This window comes from Xenopus laevis, chromosome 9_10S (assembly GCF_017654675.1).
Source record: "Xenopus laevis strain J_2021 chromosome 9_10S, Xenopus_laevis_v10.1, whole genome shotgun sequence".
Taxonomy (NCBI): Eukaryota; Metazoa; Chordata; class Amphibia; order Anura; family Pipidae; genus Xenopus; species Xenopus laevis.
In genome coordinates this window covers 63,228,111-63,255,252 of record NC_054388.1, presented here as the reverse complement: position 1 = coordinate 63,255,252, position 27,142 = coordinate 63,228,111, and the positions used below count along the sequence as shown (strand labels likewise).

General features: G+C 40.0%; 1 protein-coding gene and 1 long non-coding RNA gene across 7 annotated transcripts in view; one reads left to right on the top strand and one right to left on the bottom strand.

Annotated features, from left to right (window-relative positions):
* slc4a10.S (solute carrier family 4, sodium bicarbonate transporter, member 10 S homeolog) overlaps positions 1-27,142 on the bottom strand; it is a 111,311-nt gene that overhangs the window by 45,448 nt on the left and 38,721 nt on the right. For all 5 annotated transcript variants that reach the window (XM_041579123.1, XM_018238823.2, XM_041579120.1 and 2 more), the window contains exons 3-6: positions 18,222-18,368; positions 14,335-14,473; positions 13,447-13,607; positions 11,595-11,783 (exon numbers count right to left, since the gene is read on the bottom strand). In XM_041579123.1, coding sequence (XP_041435057.1) covers positions 11,595-11,783; positions 13,447-13,607; positions 14,335-14,473; positions 18,222-18,368 — 636 coding nt within the window. The remainder of the gene's footprint in view (positions 1-11,594; positions 11,784-13,446; positions 13,608-14,334; positions 14,474-18,221; positions 18,369-27,142) is intronic.
* Positions 991-17,666, top strand: LOC108702970. Of its 2 annotated transcripts, XR_001933408.2 has the most exons (4): positions 991-1,450; positions 3,235-3,346; positions 14,276-15,425; positions 17,610-17,666. It is a non-coding gene; the product is annotated as an uncharacterized LOC108702970 (long non-coding RNA). The 2 variants fall into 2 exon arrangements; XR_005964789.1 differs by lacking the exon at positions 3,235-3,346 and having other exon boundaries at positions 994-1,450; positions 17,610-17,665.

The following is a 27,142-nucleotide window of genomic DNA, read 5'->3' as shown; positions in this document are numbered from 1 at the left end:
TTGCAAAAAAATTTACATGTATTTACCCAGTAGGTGGAAGGGACAAATGAATACAGGGGAAGGTAAAGAAGAGAATTCTCTTATGCAAATTCCTCAGGGGCAATTATCAAGTGAACAAAAGCAAAATGATGTCCTGTATCATGCCAGCTGGCATCCTCTGCCAGTGTATGAATGTGGGTAGGCTTATAAATGTATCTAGAAGAGCTTGGTACCTGTGTTCAGATGGCACAGAGCTGGTCTCTTTTTGTCTAGTGTATATAAAATAAGAACTCTTACAGGGTCCCTCTTGCCATAATATTGCTTTAGTGCTCTATGCCAGTTGGCAGGAACATTGAGTACCTTTTATGGGAGAATCTGTACTCTTATCTTTTAAGTATTTATTTTTGAAGATCCAGGACTAGTGCCTGAAGTTGGATGCATTCAGTGGTCCACGTCCTGGTCCACTAAAATGGAAATAAGGGAACTGCTGTAGAGCGCATATGTAGGCCAGAGAACTGGGAAATTCTTCAAATTGTGGTGCAAGAATTCTTATAGAAGCTACCCAGGCCTGATGTGTTTTTCAGAGAAGCAGAACATCAACCCAAGGTCTGAGATAAGCAATCACCAGGGTGGTGCATGACATATTGGCACCCCTACAGTAAATATGACTTTACACAACCTTAAGTTTGGGCGATGGATCAGAGTAAATAGTTGTTAATGTGTTAGTTTGCTAATAGAAGAATGTACAAGTGTGAATTTTGATGAAGTCCTTAGAGCAGAACTGAAAGCAAATAAATTTAAGGTTATGCCACTTTTTTGCATATTAGAATCAGCTTGAGTTTGATATTCAGCTGAATCTTCTGTCAAGAATTTGGTATTCACCAAATCCATAAATGAGGTTGCTAATTCCATGTTGCCTTTGCCAAATAGCACAGAAACAATGGTCTTCTAAAGAAAAAAGAGCCCTGCCAGGTGGGACTGGAGCACTGCCGGCACGCTACTTTAAAGGAGTGATAAACCTTTACAACATAGTCTCAATTTGAATTGCACCAGTCAGAGGAAACATTTTTGTAATGTAATTATTATTTTAAATGGATAGTTTTGAAGTTACAGACCATATAAGCTGTGGATCACTGCTGTTAAAAGTCTCCTCTTCTCTCTGCTGCCTCTCAGCTAGGGATCTGGGACATGGCTTTCCATTCTGCCCATACACGAAGCTGACACTGATCTGGTTACTGCAATGCCTCCCCTCTGCTGCTTCATTTGCATTTCACTAATCCTATTGGCTAAATATTGCCAGCCAATCCCATCAAAGATATGCAAATGAAACAGGATAAAGAAGCATGCACAGAGCCAGTTAAGTGTGATTTTTTATTTGTTTGCCTGACAAGTCCCAGGCTGGGAAATCCCCTACAGAGAACTGAGAGCACAGAAGAGAAAACTTTACGAGGGCTGATCCATGGCTTATCAGGTCTGTAGCTTCAAAACTGAACATTTAAAATAATAAAGAAAATTTGCAAAAAAAAATTTTTCTCACAGGGTCGATTCAAATGTAGAATATAGTCTAAGGTGAACATCCCCTGTAATGTTCCTTTTGCCTGGATAGATAACAGCGATCAAATACATTGCACTCTCCAATCTCCAATCCCTTCCTACTCCAGATAAGTACAGCATATTTGTACAACTGTCTACAGTCTACATCTGCAGCCATTTTCACACAGTAATATTTGTAGGTGCCCAACACTTATTGCACATCTACTACTGTATTCCAGGAAAAATGTCCCAGCTGCTCTGTGATATTAGTCCATGTACAGAATCCCAACCTCCAAAACTCACACTGTGTGTTGCAACTAGAAGCTACATGAGGACACACATACATCGACATACAATTTAAATTAGGCTGGAGCTCAAACAGTAGGTATATATATATATATATATATATTTACTACCTCAATAGTTTTCAACAGACTTTTTAGAGGGGCCGAGGGTTAGGAGATGAGATATTTACAGAGATGAGATGAGCCTGTTAGAGACACATACAACAAAGACAGAGTGAAATAAACAATGATAAGCATGAATGACAAAACATACAGTACAGACTGGCCCTTACGTTTGTTGGAATTCTTTGTGTGTTGTGTTGGAGCTTAACATGGCAGATACATGTGATAATAAGCTTCATATGATATACTGTACCTTATCCATAGCAATTATAGCAACAGTTGGATCACTTTCTTACTTTGATTGGTTCCCTAGCAGGTGCCTGAGGCACAGCCTAAAGGTGGCCCGATATGCCACTAAAGGCATGGCTATATCGGGGGTAATTCGAACGTTCGGCCGTATAGCCGAACGATCGGATTACGATGCACCAAGGGGCTCCGACGGGTCGGTAGGGTAAAAATCAAACCTTCCCGATCAATATCGTGGCCAGATATCGATCGGGAAGACCCGTCGGAAGCGCCCATACACGGGCAGATAAGCTGTCAAATCGGTCCAAACGACCAATATCGGCAGCTTTATCTGCCCGTGTATGGCCACCTTAAGTTTAGTGGCCCTGTGTGGTTTTTGTGGTTACTGATGCTGTAACTCTGGGCTTTTACAGTAAACCTTACTATGTGCATAAGTTACAGCTAGGGTTGCCACCTTTTCGGGAAAAAAATACCACCTTCCTATAGATATATCTTTTTCCCTATTAATAACATTGGGATCACCCATCATTTTTACCGGCCAGGTGGTACAGCCCTTCTAGCAATTGTTTTCCATCCTTCAAATCTTGAAGCTCCTATAGGGAATTTAGCAAGTATACAGAAAATATGTATTAACATGCATATAAATATTTATATCTAATTTAATGTATTATGATAGAAGAAATTCTCAATTTAGTGTCTGTTTCCATATTTATTACAAGTGGGCACCTCCATAGCACAGAATCTGAGGAGTTCCAAAACGAGTGAGGCTTAACAGAAAGTGCTGAGTCCCTGCAGTAATCCCCTTATCCATCTTCCCAGCAGTATTGCTGCCATTTATTATACCCATATCTCTATGGGCCTATTCAAAATCTTGAAAGACAAATGCAGTAACAATGTTAGACATATGACACAGTCATACAATTAGAGCACAAATGATTAATGTTGCAAATAAAAATGAATGCCTGAAAGAAAAGAATACATTATGAAACACAGACTTTCTGCACAGTGATTGGTTAACTTGTTCTTAAACACCTCTCCATTTATAATGAACATTTCCCCCTTCTAAAAGTTATTTTAGTCATGCTGGGCTGGAGGTGACAACCACAGAAGAACCATTAGCAGTGTCGGAGGCTTCATGAAGGTTCTCAGGTCTGGGGGCAGCTTTGAGGGGGCTTTTGGAGGTAAATATTTAGCATCTTTGATACGGACACATTCCTATGATTTTTATAGGAACGTGTCAGTATCGCTTTGTATAAAGTAATATAGGATGAGACTGGGGGATACAACTTCTGTAACATTTGTAACCTTATTGTAGGGCCCTGGCCAAATGCTGGAGCTTAAAGGGGGAGTGAGAAAAATTCTATGAAAAATATCTAAAATCTATGAAAAATGATTCAGCCCCACAAAGAAACACAAAAAAGGAGCCACAGCATTGTGCTATAAGTCTGTAACCATCAATGTCTATAAGCAGTTGATATTTTCAGGGCCTCAGCAGAAGTAGACATTCCATCATGAGGCACCAAAAAATGGAAAGGGGCACTTTGTTCTCTATTCCTACATGCTCCTCTCAGCTTTTTTCACTTCCACCACCTCCACAAGCCACAATGAAAAAGGGCAATGCTTGTTTATATACTCTATGTTGCCGCTAGGTTGGGGCAGGTACTGTATAGTTTAGGGGCAGCTTTACGGACAGAAAAATAAACTCCAAGCATGCCTTGTTTAGTGTTCTCTCAATAATTCTAAAGCTAGCCATGAGCCATATTGCTGGTGAATTCCTTTGCACAGATATTCTAAAGCAGTGGGTCATAAAATATGTTTAACATGTTATGCTGGCTGGAACCACAGTTGACCACTAGGTGGCAAGATTTAGCTCTCTGAAAAGAAAATGCAGTCTGCCAAATGCCAGACATTTCCACCCTCATTGCCTACCATCATCTCTGGGTACAAACTGTTGAGATGCGTCGGATATCAGCAAAGTGCCAGATATCAGTGCAGAGAGCCTTTCTGGAATGATTGAGTCAAGACTGATCTCAATTGTAAACTAATCAGCTTTTCATCATCGTTATAGAGAAAGGTATACCCCTCTTTTCTGATGAGCTAATTTAGCTGAGCTTATGTTGAAAAGGTGCAAAGACATCATCTGTAATTCCAGGATTCTATATATTGAAAGGAAACCATGATATTTTGTCTGAGCTAGCTGGGACAAGGTCTTAAACTAGGCTAACAAAGAAATCCATCCTCTCCCTCACCTTGTTCCATGGTGAAGTGATAGATAGTGATGGGCGAATTTGTGGCATATTGCTTCGCCGAAAAATTTGCGAATTTCCCGACAAAATTTGTGAAACGGTGAAAAATTTGCGAAACTGTGCCGGCATCTCGTTTTTGATGCCGGCATCAGTTTTTGACGCCGGCGTCCATTTTTTTGACCCCGGCGCAAATCTGCGGGAATTCGCCACGAATTTGCACCTAGCAAATAAATTTGCCCATCACTAGTGATAGATGTTGGGACTTGAAGTCCCTCTGCTTTTCAGAGAATCTGTGTAAGAGCCTGTAACAAACTTACCTGTGGGACGGCAGGGACGCCTGCCGCCCCCACGGCGGGGACGCCCGTCACGCCGAGCGGCAGCCGCCGCTTCTAGGCCTCAGGCGCCGGCTCCTTAGGGAGCGCGCGGCGCGCATGCGCCGGTCTTAAAGGCGCAGGCGCGTTCGCGCAGGCGCGCTGACGTCATGGCGCAGACGCGCTGGCGTCATTGCGACGCATGCAATGGCGCCAAAATTTAAAATAAAAAGGCAATGCACAGTGTCTGCATTGCCCAACGTAGGTTCTAGTTTTTCAGTTCCTGGGTGCGATTCTGTTTGATTTCTCCTGACCTTCCGGATAGTCCTGACTCCTGTAATTGATCTCTGCCTGCCCTGACCCTTTGGCTTTCCTCTGACTACGCTTTCTGGATCCCGATTTTGTACTTCGCCCAAGACTGTTACTGACCCGGCCTGTGACCTCGACTACTCTACTTCTTACTGATTCCGTACCTTGTTTCCGATTGGTTTTGACTTGGCCTGTTTCTGGACTTTGATATACGTTTACGTAAGGTTCCCTTGCTCGCTCAGAGTTGTAGTCCTCTTAGTCCCCTCACTTTAAGACCTGGCGGCATCCGAGTAGCGGAGGGCTCATCCCGAAGTGAAAGGCGGCGGTTTGAGGCTGAAGCGTGAGCCGAGCCCGGGACATTGGGGTTAACTCTGGGTTGTGGGATACCGAACGTGACATTACGTTGGGCCAAATTAAAAAAAAGAGAGAAAAACTAAGAAGATGGAGCCAGCTGACGTTACTGCTTCCACCACTCCTTCGGACGCAATCCTGGCAAATCTTCTGCAGAGGCTTGGAGAACAAGAAGACAAGCAAGATTATATTGTCCAATGTCTTCACGGTCTTTCTTCCAGGCTTGATATGATGCAGCAACAGCCTGTTCCTGGTCCGAGTACTGCAACTCCTCTGGCAAGCTCTTCTCTACCTCCACCTTCAGGTAGCTCCTTCCATGAGCCCAAGGTTCCTTTTCCTGAGAAGTTTACTGGGGATCGTAGTAAGTTTTTTACGTTTCAAGAAGCCTGTAAGCTACATTTCAGTTTTTTACCTTATTCTTTCCCCACCGAGGAATCTAGGGTAAATTTTGTAGTTACCTTGTTACAGGGCGATGCTCAGCTTTGGGCATTTAGTCTGTCCCAGAGGGATCCAGCCCGTCTCTCTCTCGAAGCTTTCTTTAAAGCCATGGCCGTAATTTACGATGATCCTGATCGTGCCGCCTCTGCCGACGCAGCCATACGTGCTCTTAAACAAGGCAAGAGGCGGGCAGAGGATTATTGTACTGAGTTTCGGCGGTGGGCTGTAGAGACGGGCTGGAATGATACTGCTCTCATGAGCCAATTTAGGGTTGGTCTGGCCGCAGCTATCAAAGATAGTCTTGTTAATTTTCCTACACAGTCCTCCCTGGATTCTCTTATGCATTTGGCTGTTCAGATTGATCGTAGGCATAGAGAGAGACTTCAGGAGGAACAGGTTGCCAATATCTCACCTCCTTCTGTAAATGTTTCCAATATCCCGCAAGTTTTTCCTCAACCCTTTGAAGAACCTATGCAGATTGGTTCTACTCGTCTTTCTTCTGCTGAGAGGGTCCGTAGGAGGAGTAATGGGTTATGTCTGTATTGTGGGGATAAAGGGCATTTTCGCAACACCTGTCCCAAAAGGCCGGGAAACGACAGAGCCTAAGCAGGTCTGGGGAGTCTTGCTTGGGTGATGTCGTTTCTACTCCCCAGTCTTCTCAAATTTTAATTCCGGTCCGTTTGAATTGGGACAGTGGTTGTGTGCAGAGCTCTGCTTTTTTGGATTCGGGGGCTGCGGGTAATTTTTTGGATCTTGGGTTTATTAAAGAACATGGTGTCCCTTGCGAACCACAGGTTCCATCATTCAGGTTGTCTGCCATTGATGGTAGATCTTTGGGTTCTGGGTTAGTTTCTACCAAATCTAAAGTCATCTGTATGTCCATGTCTGATCATTTCGAGTCTCTTTCTTTTTTCGTTACCGAGTGCCCTCAGACTCCAATCATTTTAGGCCTTCCCTGGTTACAGAGTCACAATCCCCAGGTTGATTGGCCTTCTGGTAAGATTTTGAATTGGAGCCCTGCTTGTGAACATTCCTGTATTAAGGTTGGTCAAACTCTGGCTGCAACTTCTTTAAAAGGTCTCCCTCCCTGTTATGCTGCCTTTTCTGATGTTTTTTGTAAAAAAGCAGCTGAGTCTCTACCCCCCCATAGACCTTACGACTGTGCCATTGAATTATTGTCTGGGTCTTCTCCCCCAAGGGTAGGACATATCCACTTTCTCTTCCCGAGTCCTTGGCCATGGAAGAATATATTAAAGAGAATTTGGAGCGGGGGTTCATTAGACCTTCTTCCTCTCCTGCGGGGGCGGGTTTTTTCTTTGTCAAAAAGAAAGATGGGAGCCTTAGACCCTGTATCGATTATAGAGGGTTAAACAAGATCACGGTCAAGAATCGTTACCCCCTCCCTTTAATCTCCGAACTGTTTGATCGAGTAAAGGGAGCTGTTATTTTTTCCAAGTTAGATTTAAGGGGCGCCTATAATCTAATCAGGATAAGGGAGGGGGATGAGTGGAAGACAGCTTTTAATACCCGGGATGGGCATTATGAATACCTGGTTATGCCCTTTGGCTTATGCAATGCCCCCGCTGTCTTTCAAGAACTAGTCAATGATATCTTCCGTGATCTTTTGGGCCGTTTTGTCGTGGTATATCTAGACGACATTCTCATTTTTTCTTCAAATTTATTTTCTCATCGGGCCCATGTTCGTGAGGTTTTATCTAGGCTAAGGCAAAATCATTTGTATGCAAAACTTGAAAAATGTTTATTTGAGGTTTCTGCTGTACCTTTCCTTGGATACATTATTTCTCAAACAGGTCTTGAGATGGAGCCCGCTAAGGTCCAAGCAATTCAGCAGTGGGCACAACCTCTTTCATTGAAAGCAGTCCAGAGGTTTTTAGGATTCGCTAATTACTACAGACAATTTATTTTAAATTTTTCTAAGTTGGTGGCTCCGATTACTGCCTTAACTAAGAAGGGGGTTGACCCGAGTATTTGGCCTGCTGAGGCGGTTGAGGCTTTTCATCTTTTGAAAGAAGCCTTTATTTCTGCCCCAGTTCTCCGGCACCCTGACTCTTCCTTACCTTTTATTGTTGAGGTAGATGCATCCGAGATTGGTGCTGGTGCTGTGTTGTCTCAGCGACATCCTGTCTCCGGTAAGATGCATCCTTGTGCTTTTTTTTCAAAGAAATTCTCTTCAGCGGAGGTCAATTATGATATTGGCAACAGGGAATTATTGGCCATTAAATTAGCATTCGAGGAATGGAGACATCTCCTTGAGGGTGCCAAACATACTGTTTCTGTGTTCACTGACCATAAAAACCTATTATACATTGAATCTGCTAGACGGTTAAATCCTCGGCAAGCCAGGTGGTCATTATTTTTCTCACGGTTTAATTTTCTCATCTCCTACAGGCCAGCAGATAAGAATGTAAAAGCAGATGCCCTTTCTAGAAGTTTTGTCTCCAAACCTAGGGAGGATTTGGGGCCAGTCCCTATTGTTCCGAAGGAGGTGATTGTGGCAGCCCTGAGTCCGGATCTCTTTACTTCTTTGTCAAATGCTCAGGTAGATTCTCCTCCTAATATTCCTGTGGGCAAGTTATTTGTTCCGAGTAATTTACGTGAAGCTGTCCTTCACGAATCCCATGATTCCAAAGTGGCTGGTCATCTGGGTTGTGCGAAGACTTGTGAATTATTGTCTCGTACTCTCTGGTGGCCGACTCTAAGACAAGACGTTGCCAAATATATTGATTCATGTCCAATTTGCCAACGTTCTAAGCCTTTTAGATCTTTACCTCAGGGTTTGCTGCAGTCACTTCCTATTCCCGAGAAACCTTGGACTCATATATCCATGGATTTCATTGTGGAATTACCTCCATCTAAGGGTCATACGGTCATCTGGGTAGTAGTGGATCGTTTTAGTAAAATGTCCCATTTTATCCCTCTCCCTACCCTTCCATCTGCCAAGACCCTTGCTGAACTTTTCATTGTCCATATTTTCAAGTTTCACGGGGCTCCTCTTAATATTGTGTCTGATAGGGGGGTTCAATTTGTGTCCAAATTCTGGCGGGCCTTTTGTTCATTAATGGGTACTGATTTGTCTTTCTCTTCCGCATACCATCCTCAGACTAACGGTCAGACTGAGAGGACAAATCAGACCCTGGAACAGTATCTGAGATGTTACGTCTCCTGCAATCAGTCACTTTGGGTTAATTTTCTTCCGTGGGCCGAATTTGCCTATAATAATGCCATTCACTCCTCCACTGGCAGGTCTCCTTTTTCACTGTTTTTGGTCTCCATCCCAGGGTTTTTTCGTTTTCTGATTCTTGTGACCTTCCTGCCGTCAATTCTATTACTCAGGACTTTTCTAAGGTTTGGCAGGAGGTTCAGAAGTCTTTATCTTCTGCAGTAGCTGCTCAGAAGAGGGCTTCTGATAAACAGTGAAGAGAGTCTCCCGAATATCAGGTTGGTGATCAAGTTTGGCTGTCCTCTAAGAATATTTCTTTGAAAGTCCCTTCGGCCAAACTGGGTCCCAAATTTGTTGGTCCATTTTCTGTATCTAAGATTATTAACCCTTGTACTTTCAGGTTAAATCTTCCTCCCGAACTCAAGATTTTTAATTCCTTTCATGTCTCCCTTTTAAAACCTGCTAGAGTGGTGCGTCAGACTTCTCCTCCTCCTCCTGTTTCTGTTGAGGGGCAATCTGAATATTTAGTTCACAAGTTGGTTGATTCTCGTATCTCTAGAGGTAAACTACAATATCTGGTTCACTGGAAGGGTTATGGTCCCGAGGAAAGGTCTTGGGTTCCTGCCTCGGATGTAAGGGCTGATCGCTTGGTGAGGCAGTTCCACTCTAGGTTTCCCAACAAGCCTAGGGGTCCAGTGGCCCCCTCTGGAGGGGGGGGTAATGTAACAAACTTACCTGTGGGACGGCAGGGACGCCTGCCGCCCCCACGGCGGGGACGCCCGTCACGCCGAGCGGCAGCCGCCGCTTCTAGGCCTCAGGCGCCGGCTCCTTAGGGAGCGCGCGGCGCGCATGCGCCGGTCTTAAAGGCGCAGGCGCGCTGACGTCATGGCGCAGACGCGCTGGCGTCATTGCGACGCATGCAATGGCGCCAAAATTTAAAATAAAAAGGCAATGCACAGTGTCTGCATTGCCCAACGTAGGTTCTAGTTTTTCAGTTCCTGGGTGCGATTCTGTTTGATTTCTCCTGACCTTCCGGATAGTCCTGACTCCTGTAATTGATCTCTGCCTGCCCTGACCCTTTGGCTTTCCTCTGACTACGCTTTCTGGATCCCGATTTTGTACTTCGCCCAAGACTGTTACTGACCCGGCCTGTGACCTCGACTACTCTACTTCTTACTGATTCCGTACCTTGTTTCCGATTGGTTTTGACTTGGCCTGTTTCTGGACTTTGATATACGTTTACGTAAGGTTCCCTTGCTCGCTCAGAGTTGTAGTCCTCTTAGTCCCCTCACTTTAAGACCTGGCGGCATCCGAGTAGCGGAGGGCTCATCCCGAAGTGAAAGGCGGCGGTTTGAGGCTGAAGCGTGAGCCGAGCCCGGGACATTGGGGTTAACTCTGGGTTGTGGGATACCGAACGTGACAGAGCCCCTATGGAAACCAGAGGAAAGTCTCACAATCCATCATCTCACAATGGAACAAGGCAAGTGAGGGGTTGCATTGCACTGTGAGCCTAAGATGGTTTGACAGAGTAATATGGCTTATTTTCAGTCTATGGAGTCAGATATGTCTATGTAAACCCACAAAAAAGAGGATTCTGCACACGGAATAATGTATATCGGTCCGACCTGGCCCTCCTCTAGAACTGACTCTTCAGAATACTCTAGAATAGATGAGATTGCCATTATCATAAATTCCATTATCTATTTGATTACATCTTGGGATAACCTTTGACACCAAATGTAACTTTTCAAACTATGCTTTCAAACCATCATGTCATCATAGAAATAATTTGAGAGCATTCTTGTACCAAAAAACAAAAACCCAACAAGAAAGATGAAATTCATCATACAGTCTGATATTACAATAAATACTCCCCTCCCCCCCCCTTTTTGACATGAACAACAAACCAGTTTATGAGAGTTAAGAGAAAAACAAGAACAACAAAACAAGAAGAAAGATAGGTGGCCTTGAAACCTTATGAATGTTAGACTTAGAATATCAAAGGAACCCAGGCAAAGTATAACTGTTCCAAGCTATCACAAAATGAATAATGCTAAATAGAACGTATTACATTTTATTATGGTAGATTCACAAAAGTTGGGAATTATTGGGAAGGAACACACTCAGAGGCAAATTCATATTTGATTTTTTGCAGCGATTTAAGAAAATCACGGCCATTATTGACATTGAATATATTCTAATTCAAAATGTATTGACTGCAAAATCTCAATAAACTTAATTAAAAGAATTCAGCATCTAAAACCACTGAGCTCTTACAGAAGTCAGTGGGAGGTGTATTTTCATCATCCATTTTATCATTTAAGTTTTTTTTTGTTTTTTAAAAGTTGTTTTTACAAAAAAACAGTCAAACTTTTCTGATTCCGGTTTAAAAATTGATAAATCAATTTTTGAATGTTTTCTCCAATAACTAAAACATCACATAAACTCATCAAAACACAGTGATATAAATGTAAATCACATTACAAAATAATCTAGTAAATAGAAAAAACCATACAAAATCTTACATTTCTGCCATCTGACATTTGATAAAAAAAAAAATTAAAAATCTATTTCTAAAAAAACGGTATCTTACCAGTTTTATCCATGGAATGTGGCTCTGACTGTTTCTTGCCAATATCTGCAAATGACCGGACTATTGGAATTCTATTGCTTAGTTTCTTCTGGTTCTGATGGTGATGCTGTTTCAGTAATGCCTCATGGACTCTGTGACGTATATCTTCACTCAGCTGCCCAGAGGCTACTTGCTGATCAAGAATCAGGTCTGCAATAGGTATAGAGGGGTTGCCAAGTTATTCCTTTTATATTTGATAAAGATTTTTTTCTGGTTTCCATAAGCTCAACTCACAGGATTTTAAAGTAACATTGACATATAGTAATTGAATCATTATCAATAAGTACCATCTATAAACCCTATAAAAAACCAAAATATAATATTTAAGACATTTTATTATCTATATTTAAATTATAGAACAAAAGACAATGAGGAGGGAAAAATATCCAGCCTACCAGTAGGGAAAACACTTTTTTTGTCATGGATTTCCATCTACAATAAAAGTATGCAATCACAGATATTCAAATTAATTTTGGGCACTGGATTATCGATTCCTCATCAATTTTCGCACCCACTGACATCCCTCCACAACTGAATAAGAAATACATACATCAATATCAATGTAAAAAACATGAATATTTAGACAGAACCTCTTTTCTTCTAATCAGAATGTGTGCCCTCGTTTGCTGGAAGGACCTACTGTTAAATAAAGTATTAGAGAGATTCCCTTTATATAATTATACATAATTGTCATACCCCCTTAAGCACCTCTTCATGGACAGAATTTCTTCTTAAGTGAGACTTTGCATACCTTTTACTAGCTTAATTTCTCTTCTCCAGACCCTCTCGCATTTAATAACATCCCATTTGAGCACTGGAGATCACAACTGTACAAGGTATTCAAGATGGGGCCTTACCAGTGCTCTATACAGTGGAAGAATAACCTCCTCATCCCGCAAATCTATGCCCCTTTTTATACAGCTCAAAACATGTACATTGCAATTGCTACCTAGCTTTGCATGCTAGCCAGTTTTCTTTGCGTGGGCAAACGACTTCACTAAGCCCAACAGACCTTATTTTAGAAAGCAGTCATTTGTGGGGCGCTGTATCAAAACTCTTCTGTAAAATCCAAATAGACCACATCAACTGCTCCCACTCTGTCCAGCATCTTACTTACCAAGCTTGTCTGACAGGAGCTATCCTTCATAAAGTCATGCTGATTACTGCTTATAATGCCATTCACTAGGACATAATTCTGGACAGTAATGAAGAAATGTGCTATAAAAGTAGACAATACAGTGTAGTCGGTTTTCTACTCTTGCTACCAGTGAAGGGTTAAGAATTGCTTTGTCTCTAGCCTATATGGCAAGGTGGCATTCCATCTGTGTTTGATTATCCCGACTTGTTGGTTAGTTCCAAGCCCTCTACTGTGCAGCAGTTAACATTGATTATTAATAGTTACTTTGTATATAATTAGTCTCATTGGGAAATTCTGAATAGGTACAATATTCAAACCAAAATCTGAAAACAGCAAACTTTAAAAAAAAAAAAAAAAAAATGAAAAAAGCAAAGTAACATCTGTTGGTTGGTGTTTAGATAAAAAAATAAAAGCCAGCCACTCTTGTTGTGGATCTGTAAGTAAAGTACTATCGGCACCATTCTTATCCAGTGAAAAGATATAATTTTTATTCAAAGCTCTTTTTTCCCTCACAAAGTTGATTATGCAGTCAAGGAAACTGCAATTGCACTGTCAGCTCTTATTCTAAAAGAATTTTGAGTGAGATTCAAGAATCTAAATGCTCCATAAAACTCACAGATGTAAGAGGAATCCATAATTGTAAAAATGTTATTCTATCACAAGTATAGTTCATACCTGCAATTTCTTCTAATGTGTTAGCTCTCATGTCCAGGAGAACAGTTCCATGTAGGATACAACTTCTCAACTCAAATAAACTATGAAGTGACAGTGTAGCAACGTATGGTTTGCTCCATCTTTCACCACCATCTTCAACATCTTCTTCAAACTTCAGCCACCTAATGAAAGAGCACAGGTTTAACTAAGTCTTGTAAAATTTATTTACACAAATAACTTGGCTAAAATGTATTGGTATCTTATATCCTGTGGATTTACTTCACTCTAACTTGAAAAAATATCAGCTAAGTGAAAATATGGCAGCTGCCGATGCCAAATCACATAACTTCACTTCTAGGCTCTCTGGTGGTGGCCATTGGCCAGGGCACTAGAAACTGAAGTCAGATCAGACCAGATTGTCTTCGACTGAACATGGTCTTGGTTGGTCGTCACCACCAGAAAGCAAGGGGTCAAAAATGCTGGCTGCCAGATCTACTGCACTTTTTTTTATTAAGTACAAATACCAGGGCTGTACTGGGAAGTGTTGGTTCAGGAGGTGGACTATAAAGGGGCCTTATCATAAATATCACTTTCCTTGTCCTTTAAATGTTAAAACTTTTCAATAGTTTATTAAAATTTCAGGGTATTGAGTTAAAAACTGTTTTAAAACCATGGGCACAAAGTGGTAGTTAATTTATTTAGACTTCTTGATGATTCATTTATACTGCTTTGTGGTATGTTATGATTCATTTATTTTCATCTCTAACACAATGCCATACTTATTTTTATTGTTGACTCTATTCCAATGTAGCTAATGGAGGTTTAAGTTATTTAATACCTTTTGTTTCAGATCTCTGTTGATACCTCTATGAATAATTCCAAACAAAATTATGCAGTTTAACTACTCACCTTGCCATCTCTCTCCATTCTGCATCTTCCCCTTCACGTAAGCAAATCTCGTCCAGCTCAGTGAAGAGATCATGGGGAATGTGTTCTTCATCATCATCCTCTGTACCAAGGATAAACTGGACCCTTTGAGATGGTGTGTCTAAAAAAAGCAGAAGAAGGAATGTCACACAGGTCAACATTGACTTGGACAAGTGGTTCCAAATCTTTTTCATCAAGGCTCCAATCAATTCCTGGGTCTCAACCATTCAAAGTTTACTGCTGGTATTTGGGATTACAGGTCCCGTCACTGCTGTTAATTTCTTAGCAAAAAAAGGAAAGTGTTAGAGAGGGGATGTGGGGATGACAACTCAACTAATTAAAAAGAAAGAAATATGTAGTGTGGAAATACTGTTAATCTTGCAGTAACTTTCATCAGCTTTAGATTTTTAAAGGGGCCCAAAGAAATGTATTGTTAACCTTACCTTTAGCACAATAACATTCTTTTAACTTGTTACTGTAAAATAAGGGTTGCAAAAGAAACATGAAGAAACATGATTCTTGTAATAGGTGTTCTATAGGGCATGGTGCTTCACATTACAGAAATGCCTCTTATATGACCAACCAGAAGTTCCAAGCATTCTAATAGCTGTGTTTTATTAGTGCTCTTCATTTTAGTCCATTTGATTTAGAATTTGTCATATCTTATTTCTAAAGAGGCATAAACAAAATATTTTTCACACTTGCCCCTAAATGTTGCTAAATTATACCCCCTTTATCCACTGAAAGCCAAATAATTCAAGCAGGATTATGTTATAAAAGCACAAAATGACTATGATCTTGCCAACTAAAATATTCCACGCATCTGATAAATAGCCCATCCAGCTCTGATGATAGCTTATGCAACTGAACACCTTATTTTTTTCTCTTACTTTGTCCCATTATCAGGTATTACATCTTCAATATTCTTCTGTTCCTTGCATCAGAGATTATTATGTATTATTGTTCTGATTTAACATGCCAGGCTTAAAAGCAACGTGACTAGCAGTTCTAAAATCCTGAAAGCAGAAGTGAAGAAGCCAGAGATGAGAGTAAGGACCAGCAAAAAGCATGAGGTAGGGACAGGAATGAATTGTTTTCCAGTTTCATTTTTTAATAAAATGAAGCTTTTTATTTGTTGCATCTTCCAATTTAAGTGTCTTTTATTTAAATATGTGGATTGAATAACATGTTAGTTATTAGAATATATTACTATATAATTGCTATTATTCTTTTACTCTCTTTTGGGAAGTTCTGGGGGGGGGTTCCCTTAGGTGGTAATTTTCCATGAGTTAATGACTGTTGTCCCCCCCCCAATACAGTAGGCGGATTGTTCTGCAGAGGGACCCCTGATTAATTTTGGGATTGCAATTCAAATGCCAATCAGAAGAGGTCATTATGATTTATTAGGATGGTGTAAGCTATAAGTTGCTTTTGGCTGTAAATGTGCAACAGGACTCTCCCCTTTTCCACTGCAAGGAATAATATCAATACATATGTATAATATAAGATCTTTGATGAACCATTAACCTCTGCTCCATCTGAGCTTCAGCTTAAAGGAACAGTAACGTCAAAAAATAAAAGTGTTTTAAAGTAATGAAAATATAATGCAGTGTTGCCCTGCACTGGTAAAACTGCTGTGTTTGCTTAAGAAACACTACTATTGTTTATATAAATAAGCTGCTGTGTAGCAATGGGGGCAGCCATTCAAAGGAGAATAAGCTCAAGTTACACAGCAGATAGAAGATAAGCTCTGTCTGTCTAATGGTGTTATCTGTTATCCATTAGTTAACCTGTGCCATATAGCCGTTTTTCAATTTCCGCCATTGCTCCACAGCAGCTTGTTTATATGAACTATAGTAGTGTTTCTGAAGCAAACACATCAGTTTTACCAGTGCAGGGCAACAGTACAAGATATTACTTTAAAACACTTAAATTTTTTGGTGTTACTGTTCCTTTAACTGCAATACAGAAGAGGCAAGATAGACACAATTGCAACCATTGGGAAGTGCATTAATGTGTTTGGCACAAGTACCTTAATATTGTCAATGTGTGCTTTTATTCGTGTCAATTTTAGAGCACTCGCATTTGTAGATGTGTTTGAAAATTGCCACAGATTTCTGGTAGTCTGCAAAAACACGAATCCTGGTCCTATTTCAACTCAAAAATGTCCCTATATCTAGGCACTAAGGAAAGGTTTTAATGTTTTGATGAACTGGAAAAATCAGTGATTCTCCTGTTTATTATTATGTTTGAAACTAATTCTCATGTGTACTGGCTTCCTCTCGTCACTTTCAGCTGGATCTAATGTCCTTGTTAGAGATATATAAATCATTTGGGCAATAAGTGTAAGCCTAACATTGATCAAATTGATCAATTGATCAAATATGCCCTGCTTATACTCTGCAAAATGTACTTCCAACAAGTAATCAATGTTTATGGTGGTTAATACACATCATAGGTATGGAATCCATTATCCGGAAATCTGTTATTCAGAAAGCTCCAAATTACGGAAAGGCTGTCTCCCATAGACTCTATTTTATCCAAATAATACACATTTTTATAAATTATTTCCTTTTTCTTTGTAATAATAAAACAGTTCCTTGTACTTAATCCAAACTATGATACAATTAATCATTATTGGAGGCAAAACCATCCTATTGGGTTTATTTAATGCTTTCTAGTATTTTTTGATTTTCTAGTAGACGTAAGGTATGAAGATCCAAGTTATGGAAAGATCTGCTATCTGAAAAACCCCAGGTTCCAAGCAATCTGGATAATAAGTCCCATACCTGTATTATATACCAGAAGTATTGTCTAACTTTCCACGATCTCAGTATAGTAGTATTTACACATACAATATAAATTATTCCCTTTTTTTGTCGAAATACATTTTTAACATTTTATTATTGAACAGAATAATTCCCTTGAGGGGACCTGGTTTTTTTTTTGCTTCATAAAATCTGAGTAATCCACATATCTATACAGAATTAAGAAAATAAAATAGATGGGCATAACAGCAGGAAATGTAATGTCATTTCTAACATTGCTTATGCCTCTAGTGGGAGAAGAAGATTACACCCCCGATCACAGATACGGCTTGTTACTTTTTTTGTAAAGAAAAAAGTGCAGCTTCAACTTATTTTCATTGAAAAAAAGTGTTTCATATTTTAAGGATCATGATAATCAACTTGCAGAAAAGCAGAGGAAATATTTAGTATGCCTTTGATCCTGTGATTCTGTTTCTTGCTCTTCACCAGTGCTATAAAATATAAAGCATGCTTTTTTGCAAAAGAAAGGAAGAAAAAGAAAGAAAAAAAGGAAGAATGAGAGAAAGAAAGAAAGAAAGAATGAGAGAAAGAAAGAAAGAAAGAAAGAAAGAAAGAAAGAAAGAAAGAAAGAGATAATTGGTTAAGTGCATCAAATATTATCTCTACATTATGTGCACATATTATCATGTCTGTGCTACTGTTTCACTGTCATGCCATAGTACCTTGCTCCATGAAGTCTGGCCACACAGTTCTAGTCTATCTTGGATCAATTAAGAAAATATCCACGGCACACAGGCTGCTGCAAGCAAGGAACCCCTTGCACGTTTAATGCGGAAGTGAGCAACGTTTCGGGTTCACGCCCCTTTGTCAAGCCTGATATTTTCTTAATTGATTCAATTGTGAGGTGGCTGAACCTCTACCATTGAGCACCAGACATCGCATCTTACACTGGGTGTGCGAGAGACAGCTTTTGTTTCACACTAGTCTATCTTGGAGCCAGGGGCAACCTTTGGTCAAAACCCCCCTTAGCTCATGCTCCAATGAATATCTAGGATAGCAAATACAGTTTGAACCCTAAATCTTAGAATTCCCAGTCCTCACCATATGTAGGAGAATCCCGTCCATCTTCTAGTCCAGAGTCACGTTCCCTATCTCTTTTCCTGTGTTTGTGTCCACGATGTCTGTGATGCCGATGGCTTTTTCTCCCACCAAGAGGGACATGTACTCCAATGAACAATGTTCTGTGGCCTGTGGAAAATGAAACATTGTTATTAGACTTTTCTTGATTCTAGAAGATAGATAATTAAATAGATCAATAGATTCAATAATCATATAGCAGCCACCCTGCCTATTGTTTCTGTTGTTACATCATATAGACATAAGGCTGCCTTGTTTAAATAAACAAATGCCATTTGAAGGATCATGTTTCATTTTTATTTCCCTTTGCAGAAATGATTGGCCCATGCCAAAACATAGTCAACACAGTTTGCTGCCCTTGCTAAACATGTAGAATGCTGAGAAATAGCCAAGAGGCAGAACTGTAAAAAGTGTTTTATTCCCACTGCTGCCCTGTATAAATAAACAAATGCCTTTTACTAGTGCAGTAACCCATACCAACCATTAAGATGTTCATTTTCATTACCGGTTATAGAAATGTATTTTTATTTCATATCTGTGCAATTATCCTGGGCTTCACATTGCCATTGTACTTCAGAAGAAAGAAAAATGGAAAGGCAAGAAGGCAACAGCAGAACAAGAGGAAGGCAATAGGCCAAGATAATGACAATACTGATCATTGTAGTCTGACTTGCAGCCATTCAGCTGTACTGTAGTCAACAAGGTCAATGGGTCATAGGTTATACAGTCCTACAAAGTCTGTTGTGTTCCTTGCTCGGCTTCAACCAAAGATTCCAGTGCTTCTTAAATAGATGGTATCATAATACACAACATTTGGTGGATGAAGCTGTAAATGATAAATATGAAGTTCCCCCAACCCAGACTCCACCTCCAAGAAGAAACTAATAGAGTGCATTATCAACTTATGTTACTGCCTATTTTGAACTGAAGTTTCATATAGTAAAATAACCAAACAGAAATCATGTTGCTATTTATAATGGCTGGTATCTAATATAGTGACAGCTGCCAGCTATTATAGATTGTACAGGGCTTGAGAGTCTGTGTTTGTACAGAGTGTTCCTGTCCTGGTACCACCTGACTTATAATTGGCTATTCAGGCAGAATAAGAAACTGCGTGCAAAATAAGATGAAGCAGCGGCAGTGCACAGTATATTGATGGGCAGGAGGTGGGGATGAGAGAGGAAAGGGAATTACATTTTCTAAATCTGCCAGACAGAATGAGGATATTTCCAGATGAGAGTTAAAAATAGATCAGCAATAGAAATGGGAAAAGAGCACAAAGGAAGACATGGGAGAAATACAAAAAGGCACCATAGTAGGGCAAAAAACATTATTCAACGAGAAAGGAAACATTGAAAAAATAGCAACATTCGTGCAGAATAACCAACATGACAAATTCCTTGAATTGAGTATATTTTGTTTTTTTAATTCTTTGGGTTTAGTGTTCTTATTATTCCGATGTTGGATTGTTCTCTACCTTTCTAGGTTTTAAGCCTAGCTATTGTCCTTCTTCTGCTTTTTTCATTTTTTATTCCCTTTGTTCCTTTCCTTTTTTTTGTGCTGTCACCTTGTGATTTGTATTTCATTCCTCCCTATTCTCTTTCACCTTCACATTCTTCCTCCCTCCAGTTCTACTGCTGTTCATTTTCCATTCTGATTTTCTATTCTGTTACCCACTGTTATGTTTTCCCCTCTACCTGTTCTCTGTTGTACTATATGTCCTTTCTTTTAAACTTTTCTATTTTCTTATGTCATCTCTTTTGTGTAGCTTAGTATCTGGCTACTTTCTTTTCTAATTTTCATTTGCCTTTTTTTCCTTTCTCTTTTGGGATCACATTTAGCTTTGACTTCCGCTGCTATATTCAGTGCAGGGAGAGAACACTCTATAACCATGCAATTCTGATAGATGTGATTATGTATGTCAAGTAGAAGCCACATGTTTATTAGTTTGGTTTGGTAATTAGCTCTCAAGAGATGTTCCAGGCTCCTCTTCCATTGGTAAGTACGGGGCCTTGTTGGAGGATGGGAGGGTGGATGCTTACATGCCTCCCCCACCTGCCATTTATGAATACAGTGCTTCCAAATGCAGGCATGCTGCACCATGGCAACAGCTGCTCCATTTCAACAATTCAGCATGTATGGATGTTAAGGGGTAATGTGCAGAATAATGGCAGATTCTTAAAAAGCTAAAATCAGTAAGTGAACCAAGTCTGTGATGTAATTGTCTTCTACATAACACAGAATAAAAAAATTTACTTGCAAATCTGATCTTACTATTCCATTGTCTATATCCTATTAGATGGTAATTTCAAGGTAAACAGTGTCTTTAGTCCTGATAGAAATGTTTTAAACTTAAAGCAAGGCATTCTACATATTTATTGTATTTAGAAAGTTTGTTATGACCTAATTTTGACTACTCGTATGTCCTGGTGAGGGAATAATTCTAATCTCTTTAAGACCTGTAAGCACTAAATAGAATATAGTTAGGGGGTTATTTATCAAGGTCCGAATTTATCTCAGTATTTCTAATATCCAACTCTGAGCAACTCCGAATTCCCGAATGGACCTTATTTATGAAGAAAAAAGGTAGACAAAATAGGGTCTGGCAAACTTCTGAGCTTTCCCCTGAAAACTCCCGATTGTAGTTTTCTGCCCTGAAACCCCGAAATCATCGGATATCGGTACAGACATCAACGCACTGGGACCTTCCCCATTGACTTATACAGGACTCCGAGAGCTTTTAGATGCCGGGGCTAATGAATCATCAGAATGCAAGATGAGAGCAACATGCTCGGAAGGAGAAATGTCATTAAAACATTAATATTTAACTACTAGTGTCCTTACTACCACTGGTGAAACAGCGCCAGAATCATTTGCACCTGGCCCGAAATCTCCCAGCACGTCTTACAACTTGTGTCCAGACAAAAAAGTTTGTCCTCATGTTGCTGGTATGGTGAGATCTTTGACTGATTTGGAAAACCAAGTGCTGAACTGTTGGGAGAGGAACACTTTAATGCATGTATGCTGTTTTGTCCAACTGGGTTTTTAAACATGGCTTAAAGTTGTGCATTCCATCATGAGGCCTCCATACATTGGTCAGTAAGTAACTGACTTGGTCTGGAGGGGCCAATTGATCAGTCTTTATTGGCCCATGTATTTTCACTTGAATTCATGGTTTGGTGAGCGTATGTCTCCTAATGATGGGAGTCAACTGCTTGTTTTCAGATGAAAACACCCATCAAACATCTGTGCAATGCATTGTATTGAACTATTGGTAAAAAATGCAGATAGTTCTATGAGTAAAGCTGCATTATGATGTCTGTGCATGTCTCTGATAATGAATCATCAGACTGTATGATATTATTAAAATGTAAGATTAAAGCAACATGCTCGGAAGTAGGGATGTAGCGAACTGTTCGCCCGCGAACTAGTTCGCGCGAACTTCGACCGTTCGTGTCCGCCGAATGTTCGCGAACGTTTGGGAACGTTCGCATTTTGAGTTCGCGTTCGATCGTTCGACCATTCGATCATTCGAATTCCTTCGACCGCTAAAAATCGAACGATTTCCATTCGTTCGAACGATTGTAAGCATTCGATCGAATGAAAAGCATTCGATCGAATGGCTTCGATCGTTCGATTCGAATGAAAATCCTTTGATCGAACGATTAAAATCCTTCGATCGTTCGAATCGAACGATTTTAGCGGGTGTTCGAAGTTCGCGAACGTTCGCATTTTTTGCCGGTGTTCGCGAACGGCGTTCGCGAACACCAAATCGGCAGTTCGCTACATCCCTACTCGGAAGGAGAAATGTAATTAAAACAAGCGACAAATATGAATATGCATGAATAATATAACATATGCACATAAAAAATAATGGCACAAAAACATGTAGCTAAAATAATGCCACTTTGAAAAGAATGCAATTTAATGAGTGTGTGTTTAACTGCTAGTGTTCTTACTGCCATAACGGAGGTTTTAAGGGGTTGTTGTTGTTGTTCAACCCAAATGCTGCTCAACTACACATAGCAACGTATGCCACTGTAATATCTAAGGATGCACCAAATTCACAAACCTCAGCAATTCCCACAGGATCTGGACTAATCTGTTATGTTTAGTCAAACTGAATCTGAACCCTAAGGATTATGGCACAAAGGCACATTCTCCTCCAATATTATTTAGCTAGCATGTAGGTGCTTCATCTTACAGTTTTCCACTTACCTCCTTTTCTCTTCATCTTGACTATTACATACCAGATACTGCTTAGGTCACACCCCCTATATTGATTTTTTCTGAGAGTACTTGAAGGTAGTTGTGTTTTTCCCAGAATCTATTTCAGTTGCCTCCTCTAACTGTTCAGCTTATTTGCCAAGGATATTTGTGTCTAATGCAAGAAAATATTCCAACAAAACCTCTTTGCTCCTCTGATGGTGGATCATTTCATGCACCCAACGGAGCAAGGCATACATGAAAGCACCTTAAAGGAGAACTAAAGTTTAACTAAAGCAGTAGGGGATGAATTATATGCATTATGTTTCGAAAGTCTATACCAGCTCAAGGTAACCATAGCCCTTTTAGCAGTGGACTGATGTGCCTCTAAAGATGCCCCTGCATGGGGGCTTTAAAATTGATCAGAGTTATGGTGGTGTATGGTATTTTAATCATACTTTGAGCAAGATAGTTGGACAGTTGGGTAAGATCTGGGATGAAATGTTATTGCTCTCTTAGATATTCTTGGAACAATAGCTGAAAATGTTTTCTGTAACCCTGTTATAAGCTTTGGGGAGCCTAACCAAAGGGTCAGACTTCCAACAGTATCATGGGCTGAGAAAACCAAACAATCACTGCTCTAACCTTGGAATTTCTGCCAGATCCAGTAATGAAATGGCGGAGTTGCATCCCTATGCTTAACTGCACACTGTTCGGAGAAGGCTGTTGGGTGCTAGCCACAACTATGAGTGCAAGTGCCTTTGTTAATAGCATCAAAACACAACAACTTTGAATGTATTTTAGCCCTTTGCACTTGTGATTGTAAATACGCCCTCAGGTCTTTTCAACACTCATAGACTAGAAGGATGTTGGGTAGCAATGAATTAAAAATCGAGGGCAATTTTTCCCTGAGTTACTGCATAATATGAAGACTTTACCACTGTCTGGCAATCCAGATCAACCACTAAATTACATGCATTAATTAGTCTCACTGTACTAGACCAGTATCCCCACTATAATTAGAACAGTCGCTCTTACCATTGCAAGTACTGTAACTCTGTATAAAAAATTAAATGGCTAACAATAATTCTGCAGAGAACATTATGCCTGCAAGGTTATTATCATTGCTAAAACCAACTGGCTTTAACACCAAGCTAAGTCTGCAAACCACATTTCCTATGTACACCAGCCAAGGACTTGGAATACTTTCTAGCAAGATGATCACATTGACTGAGATGCACAAAACTGGTAAACAAGCTCGTCCATTGCTCTATTGTTCAGTATTTATTCATTCTCTTGTAAATGAAAATAAAATATCTTCCCTCATTTGCTTGCAGTCTTATCTGTCAGTAATTCACCAATAGGACTTTAATAAGCACATTAAAATAACCTTTAAAGTTTTGAAAAGCTGTTTCTGGCTATTAAAGCTAGTGTTAAAAATGGCAATACAATTAAAAGATGTTAATCCATTCTTAAAAATAAACATAAAATAACATTACCAAAAATATCTAGAAACGCAAGGCCACCTGTATCCATACATCAGCAGGATAACCTCAGTTGCGATGCACACAAGCCTAACATCACTATAGTATGAAGACCAACACCACTAAGCTCTAAAGAGGTGGAAATGCATTATGTGGTATGATGAATCTCACAATCACCACAATTAGTGCCTAATCTGAAAAAATGCACCCTGTCCTTGTTGGTAAAATATGGCAAACTTGAGGTATGGTAATCCAAATTACAGTAAAATTCCTTTCAGGAAAACCCTAGTTCCCAAGCATTACACTAGCATTACACATAATAGATAAAATAGGGTATCAAAGTTACCGCATTGCTACTCACACGGGCCACAATCCAAAAATACACATAGCAAGGGAACTGATACATATAAGATTTAAGCTGTGCGCCCCCCAATTATACACAAACTCATTCATTTATTATTTTTACAATGCCTATATCATTATTCATATCTTAAAAGACTAAAAATGTTCCTGAGTAGGACATTACAATGATGAAGGAGACAGGTGGCACATGTTAATTGCTCTCGTCAGGGCTCATTACCTATTTTGCACTTCCAGAATATTGTTTTGTTCAGATAATTAAGATGTGAATGGTGCTAGAGACGCACTCTGGGTTGTGTGGGTGTTCCACTAACAATGATATTCCTGCTCAAGTGCCATCTATGTATTTATTCCAACTGGAGTTTCCATTTGTTACATTTTCTGTTTTAAACCTGTTTTATGTCCTTTTATTCTTGCTTTTAAAGAGAGATGCAACCTTTCATTGTAACAACTTAATCTTCCTGTCAATAGAAGGGCTGAAGTCAATGGGAATGTTCTTATGTCCTTCCAGTGGTCCAAAACCAGTAGCTTGTGAGCAACAGGTTGCTCTCCGACCCCTTGTATGTTGCTCCCCACGACCTCAAAGCAGCTTGTTATCTTTGAATTTCAGGCTTAGAGGCAAGTTTTGGTTGCATAAAAACTAGGTTTACTGCCAAACAGAGGCCCCTGTAGACTGCCAGTCTTCATGGAGGCTACTAAATGGTCAATCACAGCACTTATTTGGTACCTCCAGGGACATTTTTCATGCTTGTGTTGCTCCCCAACTCCTTTCACATCTGAATGTTGGTCACAGGTAGAAAAGGTTGGGGATCCCTGGTGTAGAAGGTACCAGGGAATTTTATATCTTAGAAGAACCTACTACCCTTCCAGCTCTCCAATGTAGACATCTCAAACCTAATTAAAGGTGCAATTCTTTTGTGAGAACCAGTGCCATCTCCACTTATTTGGTACTAAAACCGAAACTGAAAACCAAGAAAACAATAAAAGGCTCCTACACAGACCTCCCTCCTAAAATTCTGCTACTTTACCCATATTGGAGGACAGAGTAGTGAAGAAAGGTTGGAGGCCACCATGTTTAGCCACTTTGCTTCCATTACCTTGCACTGCAGGCATCTGATCTAATCAGGAACATACACATTAGAAACCAGAAGCAAAGAAGCTTCTAAACCACATGATTTTGTCCAGAGCAGCGGTCAGCACCAGGAAGCCAGAAATGGCACTACCAACCCATCTGTATAATTCTGGCTTAGGAAGACAGGCAAATGGGGCCAGGGCTGTTTTGAGTTTAATTGACCTGCATCAAGTTGCCTAAACGGGTGTACTTCTCCTATACCCATAGAGAGATTACTGTGCTAAACTTATTGTAATCAAAAGCAGAAGTGCAGACGTAGTGCTGTTAGGGTGTTTGGCGTCAGATTGAATGAACAAGAAAACAAAGCACAAACTGATTGGGTTTTTGGCCCAGGACAGCAGGACAGTATTGCTTTCAGACCCTGTCCTTGACGTTGCAGGAACTACAGATCCCAGAATGCTCCCTGTGTTATCTGATAAGCGCTAATAGACATATGCAGGCATTTAATCCAAATCTTAAGACATTGTGTATTTTATAACAACATTGCCAGCTCATAGAGAATTAAATTGTCTATTACTGGTTTGGATTAAAATCCCCAACACAAACATTAGATTATAGGGAGCACCAGAACGGAAAAATAGGCTGAGACAAAATCTCAGCAAAACAGAGAGGCTATCACTGACTTGATTATTGATGTATTCATTCTTCTGCTTATTCATGCATAACTGTAAAATGTATATAGTAATTTGGGCATCATCATTCTAACAACTAAGTTCTTCATTAGGTAATGCAATCTGTTGCCAGATCAAAAGGGAGGTTCAGCCAATTTTATTTTAGCATAATGAAAAAAAAATCATTTTAAGCAACATCCAATGGACATTAATTAAAACAATGCAATAATTTGTAAATGTAATTGCTATGAAAGTAGTTTGTCCTTTGCTGATCCCATCACTGCTGGTCTGACTACAGAAACAATGTTGCAAAAATCAGTTCCCACCAAGACCTTGATTCCCCTTGCTTCTCTTAAGCTGGCCATAGACGCAAAGATCCGATTGTAAGAATTAACGTACGATTGGACTTTCCCATCTCCCGACCCTCCACTAACCATTCAGTTCAAAGTCTTACCATTCCGATCAAATAAAGTAGTAAAAGAACAGATCAGCCAATGTTCTGCCCCTGACAGCAATCGTACAATAGTTATGTCTGACAAAGCCAGTGACAGTCTCCCACTGAAAATCATACGATTGGCAATACATGCAGAGATATTATCGGCAGCCGACAGAAATGTTCTAACCTGTCCAATCGACCGATCTCCGCCGGACGAAAAATGCCGTGACTCTCCACACACGGTCCGAAAAACGTACGAATACACGATTCATACGATCGGATCGTTGCGTCTATGGCCAGCTTTATTCTCTTAGTCAGAACAAGCAATTGAGGGGATAGTAATAGACAGATTCTGATTTCAGTAGCAATTATATTTACACACAATGTTAAAATCACAGACATTTATATGTATTTAGTGTATTTATATGAAAGTTGCTTAGAGTTACATTTTTTCTATCACTATGAAGAACCAAGGTAAGGCACGAGAATTAAATACATAAATTGATACAAGATATATTTTTGTAAACAATGGAATGGATGCCTCATTGCAATGGCATGAAAAGTAGACAACCCCCCAACAATTGCACAGTGGAAAACAGTTAATTTTAATGTCCTCATGTACAGATGAACATATATGCAAAGAGGCTGCCCAGAAA